Genomic DNA, 13,691 nt, shown 5'->3' on the forward strand with positions numbered 1-13,691 from the left:
ACATGGATAACATCCCTGGTCTGCTTAGTGTTTCATAAGGGACAAGAAATGCTTTTCTGATAAACTAAAAATTAAGTTAGCACAAAAAATTTTAGTTAGAGCTAATTTGGGAGTTTTGATTTTATAATATATTAGCATAGCAAAATTTTCCACGAGTTATATCTAAAGATCCTAATGCAAATATGGGTTTATGATTTTCACTCAGGTTTTTCATCTCCTGGCTTATTTTGCTCAGACTTCCATTTCAACCAAATTACCATATCTTTATTGAAGTCCTCCTCTTTCAGATTCACTCCCTGCTGAATTTCAACCTCCAGTGGTTCAAGCATTTTTTGTATATCGAAGTCAAATTGCTCCAATTCCTTCAAAGGAATGAAGGGCTAAAATGGGAAAAATACAAAGATTATTTATTTAAAGGACACATTTCATAGTTTTATTAGAAACAGAAATGTAAAAAGATATCTGGGCTACCCCCTATTGCTAAAACAATGGTAGACTTTCCATCATATTGAAAAATACCTGCAGCATACTCAAAGCACCCACAGATACAGAAAAGATACAAATTTACATAGAATTTCAATGTAAGTAAACTAAAAAAAATTAAGGAGACTGAAAATTAAAAAGGAAGAAAATAAAATACATTATCACATTTGTGTTAAAGAACAAGTCCAAATAAACAGCATTTTTCTAAAAATATAAATGTTTACTCTGTTAAATACGGTTTTTCAGCAATTATTTATACAGTAACAAGAAGTGCAGTCAGATGAAAACACCCTACTATTAATAATTGAGAAAATGTTAATCTGGTTCAGTTTTGAAATCATTGTTCTTTTACATAGAAGTTTCAGGTGAATGCTACAAAACAAAGGACAGAAAATCTTTGTGCAAGATATTCCCCTAATAGAATTTTGTAACACATTGAAAAAAATCAACAAATGTTCAGCTTTCATTTCAAAATGCCTCAACAAAATTTCAGGATGAAAAAACATCAACCAAACAAAATAGACTCAAATTCTCCAAAATAAATCACAGTATAATTATGGAGCTTTAGTTTAGTATTCAGTTTTGAACTCTCCAACAAGCCCTACTTATTAACAACAATGCACCACCTTCTGTCAATCTGACATGAGTGCCTGTGAATAGCTTTATGGACAATATATGGTATATAAATCAACAGATATGTTTTTTCTTCTTTCAAAGCTTTAAATGCAAGAAGGAAGAAAATCTCAGTGGTTCTTGCATAAAATTTAAACTTAAAGATAATTAAGGCTTCTTGATGTTCTACAAACTCTTGGATGTGCTCCTGTCTTTCTTGCTAAAAACATTTATCCTAACTATTTCTCTTTTATTTTTTCCTCTGGTACAATTAGTTATTATTATATACAAAATTTGTAATGAAGACAGCAACAATAAAATTTAATTGGTTAAAACACGAGAGACTGGATGTCAAATGAAATCTGTTCTCAGATGACCTGGAAGACTCAAGGTAAAAAAACCTTAACTGTATCTGGCTGATTATTTTAACAACAGAAATTCTGCACATTTAAAAACATTAATGGAAATATAATAATATTCAATATTTATAAAGAATAATACTGCACTCACAAATTTTCATTAAGAGGCTCAGAATTATACTCATCATACACTTCAGCTCAATTAGAAAAAATAGAAAACTACACAGTAATTTCTTCTCAAATGCTCTGAAGGATATTTTCTAAACTACTTAAATCTCATTAAAAGACAAACCAACTAATAAAATTGGAATATAAAACTTATAGTCTCTGAAAAAGGCTAAAAACAATAACAAGAGGAAAATGGAAAGAAAAATACTAAATGAATTCCAGTAATTGAATGATGTTGAAATACTGCTTGAAAATGTTAAGTCTCATTTTGGTATACTATGAACATTTTTTTAATTCAGAACATGACATTTATATACTATCATTCACTGACTTAATGGATCATTTCTTATTTTCTTCACTGTTGTACTGATTATTGTTATTATTTGAAAAAATATAGCTAATTTAAGAAAAATGAGAAATTATTGAAAATAGGTTATGAGAGCTTTCAATCCTATTGAATTTATGTTTTAATCTAGCACAGTGTGAATAATTTTACCAAAAATACGGGGGGGAAAGAAAACCCAAAACACTTAGGAAACATATCACCCCATAATAATAATAATTTTCCAGCTCGTGAAGCTAAAATCATAAAAAAGTCCAATTACCTACATTATACATGTTGACAAAATAAAATACCCAGTAATTTGGTCCTTTATCTGAATGAATATAACAAGTCAGTGGAATAGTCAATAATTCAGACCAGTTTTTACCTCCCTACCTGATGCAATACTTTTAATAGTAAGTATCCTTTGCTAATGATATTCTACTTGTGCATTTTCCAAGGTTCTGGAAAAGGTCCCCTAAATTCTAATTTACCATTAAAATTTATGTGCTGTAGTAATTCCTCTCATCTTGCTTGGCAGTTGTCTATATCTTAGTGTGGTTCTGCCAGTTCCAACCCACCCTGCCTTCAGAAATGGAAGAAAACCCGAGAGAAGGCTGCAGGTGGAAGACATTTGCAGGCTGTTTCTTCATCTTGGTAAGAATCTTTTGTCCCTTCTTTGAGTGAGCCCACAACATGTAGTGCAAACAAGACCCCCAAGAAGCCATCTACAGGCAGCCCCCTTTTTCCCTAGGACAAGTAATAATTTCACAGGATCCCACCAAAGGCTGCATCAGCTCTGGAAGTTTACAACAACATAAAAGTGCAAAGTAAAATTGAGATGGGAATCCAGACTGCAAAAACATCAGACAACACAGTTCTTGCAAAGATGTCCTCAGTCTACAGTTTGTACATTTGTAAGAAGTAGGCAAGAAGCTGGAATGACTGAAATACTAGTGATGGTCATTAGGAAAAACAATATTACCTTTATTCAGAAGACATTATTTTGCTTCAGAAATGAAACCTAAATAAACCCAAATATCCACAACGATGTGCTGGTTAGGCAGGATATTGAGCTCTACACAGACCCCAGCAACTCATGGAAACCATGTCTCTTTGCTTATGCTTTTTGCAAAGCTTATTTCCTGCTTTGCCATGGATCCTCTCTGCATTTATTTCCAGTGCTAACACAGTGACCAGCAATAAGAGTTTAGATCAGGATCTGTGCATTCCCACTATTCCATATACCAACCTGCATGGCTGCCTCATTTAATCTGCTGAATAGCTCTTCAAAATAAAGGCAGCAAATACATTGGAGAAAGTAGGTGGCTTATGTCCTTCTTCATTCCAATTCAGAAGGCAAAAATTGGCTAAAAATTACCTAATCCACAATAAATTCAGATTTAATAGTCAAGCTGGTTGTACAGATGAGTAGCTGAAGTTAAATTGGTATAATCTCTCTCTCCAACATTGGTGGATCCCAGTCTCACAGGAAAAGACTAAATGCACTTGAAGAAAAAATTAGCTCCCAAAACCCAATTTATATGAAAAAAGGCTACTCATACTTTGCAAAGACTAGAGACTTACTAACTCTCAGACGTTTATTTTTTTGTAAGTTATTGACGTAATCATTGTTACATTCAGATAAAGTCAGTGAATACTCTAATAGTGAAACTGTGAGAAAAGACCTTAATACCAAATCTTCACACTTAATAAAAATAAAAAAAAATCCTTAGGCTCTATATTTTTTTCCTTTAAAAGCTTAGTTTTTTGAGGAACTGTATCCCACTATGTAGTTGCAATTGCACACCTTACACAAACCCCATTTCTTATGCATCTCCTTATGGAAGCAAGTCCTCCTACCTTTACACTCTTAATTCTCTGTGACACAGCTGCAAATCGCTGGTTGAGCTCTGAGAGTTTAGGCTCTACTACTTTCCTGCAGTGCTCCCCACGGTTTGTCATCAAGTCTCTGGCCTGGTCACGCACAGAGTCCACCTTGGGGTGAATGTCATTCAGCTCAGCCTTTAAGCGCTACAGTCCGTGAGCAAGAGACAGGGCTTGAAGTTAGTAATAAATGCAAAGAGAGAGAAAGAGAGAGAGAGAGAAAGTGTGCAAAGGAATAGGGAGCAAAACCACAAAGCAAATTCAGATAATTATGCATGAGTGTGTAAATCCAGTAGAAAAATCTTAGATGACATTCCCACTCATAGCCCTCAAATTGATAGCAGGAATGTATCTACATGTCTGTTTTAATATCTCCTAGACAAAATTAATGGTGATCATTATTTCTAGGCAGATTCTTATCTGCAATAATATTGCAGCATATTTCAGGGTGAACTAAATTATTCTATGTTCCTAAAGCTAGGAAGAACTGCTAATTCATGTATTATAGAACTGGATGTGTAATTGTTGCCTTTATTACTGCTCAGGGCCATAGTTCAGGCAAGTAAAAATGACCAGATTAAAAAAAAAAAAAGTCATATTTTTTTTCTAGAAATCTGTCACAATTAAAAAAAAAAAAAAACCAAAAACAAAAAAACAAACAAAAAAAAACCCACAAAAAAAACCCAAAAAAAACCCCAAAACACCCCAAAAAAACCCAAAAACACAAACAAACAAAAAAAACCACTAAAACAAAACAAGAAAAACCCACAAAAACCCAAGAGGGCAAAAGCCTTTATCCTCTGCAATATTAATCTTAACAGTAGAACCCAATACAGGCAGCGGACAAAAATATATAGCAAGGCATTTGAGAATCAGACATACAGTTGGGCAGTAATAATTAAATTTTAGTGTCTGCATGAAATGCCTTTGTGCAATGCAAACATATATACAGGTATTGATAATTTTACTTTGTATCTGATGATGGCAAAATTGTTCATTCATCTACAAATGCCAGTCTCATAATCCTCTGAGATCAATGAGATGCTCTGCCCTGGAATTTGTAAAATTTTGCTATAGTAAATGGCATCATTATGTTAGTGTCAGCAAAACAATTCTGATTTTGATTTGCAAACTCTTTCTCAGATATTATGTACTGACCATGGAGTTCAATACAAAGTAAAATTTCACATTGACTTCAGAAGAAAAGATCCTTATAGATAATAATTAAAATAATGTTGCTCTTAAGGTATTTAAAATGAAATATTTTAACATACACATCTGCATTACAAGCTGATTTTTCATCAGTTGGTCAAATGATGCAATTAGGCAACTATAATCTTCTGCTCAATACACTAACCCTGATTCTACAGCTAGCTCACCATACAATATTCTTGTCTGTGTTCCTGATCTGGCCTCAATGTCAGCAATGTTTGTAGAATTAAGACAATCCTATGACAGAAATATCATACATATTGGAAAAGCATCACAGAAATACAGAAATACAATTAAAAATGAAGGGGACAGAAAAATATGTTTTATTCAAACAAAATAAAACCTTGTGTTAAAGGATTATTTTCCAGCAGACATATGTTTAATAAGCTGCTGTTCTACTCACCAGGAAGTTTTCAAGAATTATAATAACAATCTGGTTTTATTTCTGAAGTGATTTAATTTTGGTAATACAGAGCAAATTTACTAAGTAATCTACAAGCTGCCAGAGGGTAGCTTTATCACAGAAAAAATAATTTTAATCAATTTGTGATACCTTTTGAAATATGTGAGTTTTGACACAGTCCTTTTTAGAATAAAATTAATGCTTTCCAGAAAATCACATTTTTTACCTTAAGAATTTCCTCTTTTTGCTGGGGTTTTTGTTTGTCAGATTCATCCAACAGTATTTCAGCACGATACATCCAAGTAGTGACATTAGCTACATTCTGATCAAAAGCCTCCATGTGCTTTTGATATTCCTGTATGTGGAAAAGGTAAATACTGCATACAAAAAATGTAATCAGATCTGAAATAACAGCTGTAGTTATGCCAATTGTGGCAAACATGCACACATTATGACATTATGAAAACTTGTTTGTTTTACACAGTAACTTCTTGTTTTGTGAAGGATAGAATCTGCTGTTTGTTTGCTTCACTTTACATGTTAGGTTTCTTTAAAAAGACAATCTAGGAGAGAGAGAGAGAGGGAGAGAATTGACAGGCAGCAGGATGATAAAATCATAGCAAGATGCAGGTGTTGGCAGCTCAGTGAGGCTGCTGAGAGGAACAGGAAGCTGTTAGCCAGACCTGCTGCAGGTGCAAAGGAGTGTTTCCCAAGAACAAGGTACAGAATTCATGTTGGAAAGCCAGTAAATTGACTGAAACACAGATGGCCACAATGATGCATTTGCAGAATCACAATCAAGACTGGGAGCTTTGCATCTAAACTTCTTATGGACATTTCATTTAATTTCTTTGCCTTGAGAGTTTGATTTTTAAAAGCTATTCAAGTTAATATTCTGATAAATCTTCATTTCTCTGCTTCATTTCAAACTTTGTGTTTTTGGGTGAGCTCACTAGAATGTGACCTATGCATATCCCACACAATACATATATGGACCACACACCCAATATCAAAGCTCTTTTGGCCCCCAAATGGATCTACCTTTATTTTACACTGTTCTCAAATTGTAAAAAAATCTCAATTACCTCTCTTAGACATTTTTATCATGTGTTTTAACAAATACTAACTACAGAATCCAAAGCAAAGAGAGAGAGGATGTACAGGAATACATAACTATCAACTTGTAAACTCTATTATATGCTTCTTATAATCAGTTCCACATTAAATCTGTGCAGCTACAATATTCTGAATGAAAAGCTTAAGTTTTCCAGGTACTTTCACTTGGATACTGTACTCAGCAGAAGAAGACCTGTAGTGATGCTGTATATTTACTGCCAAAGTATTTGTAATGCAGCCCTGTAAACTCTAGTGGAGCTCCAACACATCAAGCCATGAAAAGTCATGACAAAGGTCAACACACCCTTAAAAACCACTTCTGTTTCTGTGGTGTGAAATTGGATTCCCATGCTCTCAGGAACAGAAAGAGCACACAAGATTTCCAAAAGCATTCTGACAGCCCAGTGGTTAAGACTCTTCTGTAGTTAAGGGTTCAGGCTGTCACCTCTTCATGACAGAATGAATCTGAAGGCAGAATAAAGTTATGTGACTGTAGTTTGAGGCAGCTGGGGAAGAGGCTCCTGAATCTGTGTGAAATGTGTATTAGGGATTTCACTGTTTACTAGGCTTAATCTGGCCCCTTTAAGGAATTATCCCCCCTGAAACATGCCCTATAAACATGTCCTATATCCAAAGGAGGATTACGAACTTCTGGAAGACCGAGTCAAGGTCCTTCAGCATATAAGGTGTGCACCCTGAGAAGAGCTTATGATTTAGTTGCCTCTGAAATGAATCAAATTCACATGCACCAGAACTACCCTGTGGGTCAAACCAACTTGCAAGTGGAAACTTCCCAATCGTACTATTCAAAATACAAATGCTAATGCAGCCAAAAGTAGCTGATGTTGTTGGTACCAATACTAACACTTTCTCAACTTACTTGACTATTTTTTTTTTTTGCTACTACTGAAGTAGTCTCTTGAAACTGCACTTCATTTACTAGGAAGAAATCCCAAACTAAAAACAATGCAAGGACTTTTAAGACAGACAGGATTGCAAAGTGCTAACAATCAAGATTCTACTCAGTAATCAATCAGATTCTCAAAACATACACAATGTACTAAACAACAATCAATTGATTGTCTGTGTACCTGTGTGGTCAATAAAGCACAGTCCAAGGCACCAGAAAAAGCACTTCAATAAGGCTGGGCATGTACAACTGGAAACCAACATCTCCTCAGTGTGAAGAAATGCATTTTCCTTACCAGTAGGAGATTGAACCATTCCTCAGCACGGGAAGTTACCGCTTTCCAGTTGCTGTTCAGCAGGCTGAGCTTATCGTCCACCAGACTTTCCTTTCCTTTCATCACTGCCTTCAAGTTCTCTCCCAAGTCACTGATGCTCTTAAGCTGGACCTGGCGTTTCTCAATCTCCTTCCGTGTTGCCTACATAAGCAGAACAAGAAATAAAATTTCTGGGAATTAATAAATTTTCCACACTGAGAACATGAAATATTAAACCAGGCAGCAAGTTTATACTAGAACACACAGTCTTGCTTCCTATAGGAAAGTAAGGCATTCTGTAAAGAGCAGCAAATACAAAGTAAATTGTTTCTCTTGAGCTCTCATAAAATTGTATATATATATATATTCTTCATCTTCTTGCAATAGCTTAATTTTAAAAAAAGTGAATTATCTTTGATTTCAGTGTTCAAAATATAGTTTTAATACTTAATTATTAAAAATGAATGTACATTTTATAATATTTATATAGAGTTTAAAGTTTAAAGTTACCTTTCATATAATAAAATTAGCTTGTTATCAAATAACATATAAAGCTTTTATAATAAATGGGACAATTTTAGAGCATCATGATGACATCTTAATACAGAAAATTCCATCAGAAATATTCTGATGAATATTTTATTACTTTAGTATTTATCAATGCAATCTTTTTCAGAAGAAATCATATTATTTTCTTCAGTTAAACTTGTTTCCTAATTGCAGAAATGCATATTTTCATTGCATTCACTTGGGATTTCATTCTGCAAACCAAAACACTAAAATAAGCTATTGCCCATAGCATTTCTAAGCTTGAATGACTACAGCACATATGCAGTGCTATAAAGTCAGATTTCCAGCATCTCTTCCCACTGTTATATTACCCAATAGATCTAATATGTAAGGTTATATAATTTACTCATTATTCATGGCTTAATATTCACTGCAACATACAAGAAGTCTAACAAAAGGAACAAATCCCAACATATTTTGACAATATGTAAAAAAGCAGGTGTTTAAATACTAAACAGTGAGATGACACAGTACAAAGTACAGCAGTCTTGCTGAATACTGGAGGAGAGGCACAAACTCCTTACACCTAATTTCACATATAACCACTTTTATGAGAGAAATTTATCTGAGGTCCTTGGCACCTGATAGCAATGATCTAGGCATATAAATCTCTGCTTATGAAATAAAACTGCAAGCAGAAAGTAAGTGTTCCAAGATGAACACAAACAGAACTTAGTAGAAAATGAAGAAGCACTAGTCTCCACAGACACAGATTTCTCCCAGAAACTTGAATATAGTGAAACTAAAAAAACACTTAAAACAAATGGCAAACATAATACTTCCATCTCAGGATGAATGCTTTTATGCAGTAGAACCCCACCTTTATGACCTTCACTCTATCACATCTCTCATGATCACAGAGCAGTATAATTTTGTTGATAATATATTGATAGTGAAAGTAGAATGTTCATTCTTTTCAATAAAGACAGTATAAAATTCTTTTTGGTAAAACAGAACTTTAAAAGTACTTCAACTTATTTGGTGTGTCATGCTTACAGCAGCAGTTCACTTCCTATGCTTAACAGAATTTAGGATCTGATTTTGAATGTTATTTCAGAAAAAAAGTTCTTACACTTGTATTTCATGTAAGCATGAAAAATTTTCCGCATTCTATCATTTTTCTAAAGTACTGAGGATATGTAATAGAACCAAGGCATGAGTGATGCAAATTATTAACAATATACCATATAATTATAGAATTTGAAAAGGAGAGTTTAAAATTTCAGCAGGTCCTTGTCAGATTAAAGGAAAAACATGCCCTCTTCTAGTACTTTTATCTGTTTCACAGCAGGTGCAAAGTGTCATCACGAAAAAAGAATAACACAAAGGATATAATTTACCTTCAACTGAGGATGGAAAATTTTGATCAGACTTATTTATTTTTCTAAACTATTTTCTTTCATTTGGAAAATACTCTCTGAAGTGTATTTATCATTTCTTGTGGTTTCTTTTGTATTTTACAATTATGAAAATGTCAACCAATCTTGGGCTATATTCAAAAAATAATAATCCTAACTGGTAAACAGATTAATTAAATGTCTATTAAACAAAACTGTAGACCAGATGTGTAGTTCCCCATGTGTAAGAAACGAGTTATTCCTTTCAAAATAAATAAATAATGTAAGCTAAAGACTAGATGCACCTCTGGGCAACATGGATTTTTAACTTCCCCATGCAAATAAGGGACATCAATCAAGGAAATCACCATTCCCCTCACTGTCTTAAAAAAACATTGTGGCCCTCAACACAGCATTGAAGTGACAAAAGCACCTTCCTCAATAGTTTAAATCTCCATTATTACAAGTCCTTATGTATAAAATACTGGATCCACTGCATACAACTGAAAAACCAGCAAGGTCTGTAAAGTCAGTGGCATTCCATGCTGCATTATCAGCTATGACTTCCTCTGTAGGTTATTATGTGCACCACATAAACTTTCTTACAAAACTTCCATAAGATGTTTTTAGTTTGTTTTTAATGGCATGTCTGCATTATATTAAAAAAAAATCCCATTTTTCTTTTTAGTATTACTAGAAAGTGATAGTCTACACATACTTTATTCACTGCGATATAACAGACAGCACTGGTAAATTTTCTGTAAGAATAAAAGTCAAAAATACTGCTATTAATTCAACAACATTATATAAAACAAAAAAAAGAATGTGTCATGATGCCAGGATTTAACTAAGATTATTTCAGTAAAACTCAGGGAGCAGCTTTTAAATTCTCCTAATTTTTAAAGAGCAAGTTCCTCACAGCCTTGCTGGATTTAAGCTCCCTTCTGGTTGTCATAACATTAAATTGCATTCCAGCTGTGCAGTTTATTTGAAAATATATAAAAAAGTTGTAGAATTTAAACTACAGAATAAATAGAATCAGCTTTTCAAGTTAAGAATGACATTTAAAACACCTAGCACCTTAAAAAAAAAAACAAACTCAAAACCCCCTAACACCACCACAATGTGTACAATATGAAACATTAACAAATAAAGTGGTGAAACTCCTCCCAGAAGGACTAGGCAATTTATACAATTTGATTTTGTGTGCTTATTAGGGTGAAAATGTATAACATTTAAAAAAATATAGAAATTTAGGAGTTGTAAAGATGCTATTTTCCTGATAAAAGAATCGTGGCATCTTGGGGAAACAAAAACATGTAAACAAAAGATGGAACTAGACATCCTAACACCAAGCACTCACTTGCAGCTGTGAAAATTTATCTGCAATGTTGAACAATTCCAAAAGAGATTATATTCATTCTGCTGTTTAACATTCTAGTGAAGTAATTACATTCCCCCATTCCCATCCTTTTTTTTTTTTTTTTTTTTTTTCTTAGTACTAGTATATTTATTTATAAACAAAATTGAACTGTGTATGACCTTCTGGAAGAGAAAGGCTCCATAAATGCTTCTAGGAAAGGTATCTCCAATAAAAAAATTATACAGATTATGTTAAGGAGACGTGTATATATATATAGTCAACACTTCTTTACATATGCCACTATTTAGGATCATATCTGTTGGCAGATACAAGAGTTAATTAAGATGATGTGACTCTCTCCCCATTCAAATTTCAGTTATTCAGTTAGACCGAATTCTGAAGTGCCTCTTTGGAAGCCACTCCTGTACTTCCACTTTTCTGAAGTACCAGTTATGGCTATTTGGTACAAAATACCACGACAGAAATTCTCTGACCCAAAAATTAATTTGTTTCACTGACTGAAATGTTTTCTTTGCTTTTTAAGGAAGTGTTATTCTTTTCTCACTCATGGTTATAAGAAAAATGTTGGTAGCCTGCCTTAATCAAAACTGGGGGATTACACCACTATGGAACTCCCAGGACAATTCCAAGAGAAATGGCATCTAGGTTCCTGATATCTTGGAAATTAAAGCAATCACATAGACCCTGGTGCAACTCTGCATGCAGAGCATGTCTCAGGTGATTAGTTTCTAATCCCCTTTCTAGAAACATCAGAATGGGGAGAGAGAGAATCTGAGCTCCCCTCTCACCAGTTCCATCCATCAAAACCTCAGGAAAGGAGCTGCAGTACAAAATAGAAGTTCTGCTTAAAAAACAACTTTGGATGGCTTGAAATCCATGTAAAAGGCAAATCATGCTGCAGTGTGTAAAGTCATAGGGATGAGCCTTGCAGAGAATTTATAAGTGGTTTGTAGCTGCATACAATAATATTTTACCTACTTTACATATGGATCCATAGGATGACAGGATGAATCATGTTAGAACAAATAATTGCAGTTCCCTGTGCAGATATTTACACTTTGAGTGGTGTTCACAGTTCTGTCCCTGATCCCACTGTGCTGCAACATAATCTTTCAGTTTACTGTTTACTAAAATATACTCTCAGGGATTTTTGTTACAACTGCTTTGTTCTGGTCTTTTACTTGATAATTTTGGTTTACTGTGATGGTTTGTGTACATCCCTCTCATCACCAAATACCAGCTAGGAATTAATGTTTGAAAATAGAAGCTACATAGAAATTAGTTTTCTGGTGTTTTTAGTGTTGTTTTTAAAAACATTATTATTGTTATTATTATTATTATTATTATTATTATTGGTATTTGGCAGGTCAATTTGGTTTTCTGAAGATGTGGTAAAAAGAGTTTCTGAGCTATATTTTATAATGATAAAACTACCATGTATCAAGATCAACTAATGATTTTTTTTTTAATAAACCAGAATTGTAAGTAAATGCAGTAGATATTATAGTTAGTCTTGATGGTCATTAACATATGTAGATTAAAAAGCACAAAAACAATGAATGAATGAAGAAAAGTTATGTGTGCCATTGCACTGTCTGTGCCACTGGATTACTTGAAAATACTCTTTGCAATTTGAATCTTTCTAAAAGAAATTAGGTGGCTCAGCTCTCACAGGTGGGATTGCAGAATTAATCAGAAGCTGACATTATGGTCTTCTCAGTGGTTGATTGTACATATTTATTTGTTTATTTACAGCACACCTTTTATTTTTATTGCATTTTGGCCAGTTACTATGAGTCAGTTGACACAATTTACAGTTTGTCTACTTTTATGGATATTACTGACAGGAAATATGTTGCTAAATGTAATTCTAAGTACTTCAAGTCAACTTTATACTCACTGGTATTACACACTGTGTTAAAAAATCAGATTAAAGCATTGGCAGAGTCATACTGCTGATAGTAGGGAGTGATACAGAATTTTCCTGGTAATACCATCTGCCATTTCCTTTTTAAGAACATGGTTTCCTGGCAATCTAATTCTTATCAGTCCAGTTCCTGATTAAAAGACAAATAAACCCTGCAGTTGTTAATGTCTTCAGTGATAAATATGTTCACTAAATCAGACTTCTAATTATAAATGGATTTCTAATATAAAATGTTTAATGCCTATCTTTCCACCCGCATGTAATTTTTCTTATCTATTATAACAGAGCTGAATTCAAATAGAAAGATTTAACTTGTCTCTACTGAGCAGAAAGGCAGGATTTACAGTCTTCAGTATATTGCCCATCTCATTTCACATAACTCAGTCAAGTTTTTTTTTCCATTTCTTGAAAAATTCTACACAGGAACAAATAGCACATTTCCCTTGATGTTCAGATTAATGCCATCTTTCATTAGCTTCAATTCCAATTCAAGATGGACATTCCTTTTTACTTCTAGGTGTTTATACCTTGAAGACAATGTTCAAATGCATGGTTTCTTTTATTGTCAACTCTATAATTATATTTGTAACCCTCTGAGTTCTTTTCACTTTTAAGAAGACCTGGGTGTTGAAAATAAATTAGAAATAAGTGCATTAATAAATATAACTGCTTCCTTGTCCTGTAAAGA

At 33.5% G+C, this 13,691-nt stretch overlaps 1 protein-coding gene across 3 annotated transcripts in view; it reads right to left on the reverse strand.

The window, feature by feature from the left end:
- DMD (dystrophin) overlaps window positions 1-13,691 on the reverse strand; it is a 1,135,346-nt gene that overhangs the window by 593,956 nt on the left and 527,699 nt on the right. For all 3 annotated transcript variants that reach the window (XM_056512754.1, XM_056512922.1, XM_056512842.1), the window contains 4 exons: window positions 7,768-7,947; window positions 5,673-5,801; window positions 3,808-3,978; window positions 258-380 (listed from right to left, as the gene is read on the reverse strand). In XM_056512754.1, coding sequence (XP_056368729.1) covers window positions 258-380; window positions 3,808-3,978; window positions 5,673-5,801; window positions 7,768-7,947 — 603 coding nt within the window. The remainder of the gene's footprint in view (window positions 1-257; window positions 381-3,807; window positions 3,979-5,672; window positions 5,802-7,767; window positions 7,948-13,691) is intronic.

The sequence above is a fragment of the Oenanthe melanoleuca genome, chromosome 1 (genome assembly GCF_029582105.1).
Source record: "Oenanthe melanoleuca isolate GR-GAL-2019-014 chromosome 1, OMel1.0, whole genome shotgun sequence".
In the NCBI taxonomy this organism is placed as follows: domain Eukaryota; kingdom Metazoa; phylum Chordata; class Aves; order Passeriformes; family Muscicapidae; genus Oenanthe; species Oenanthe melanoleuca.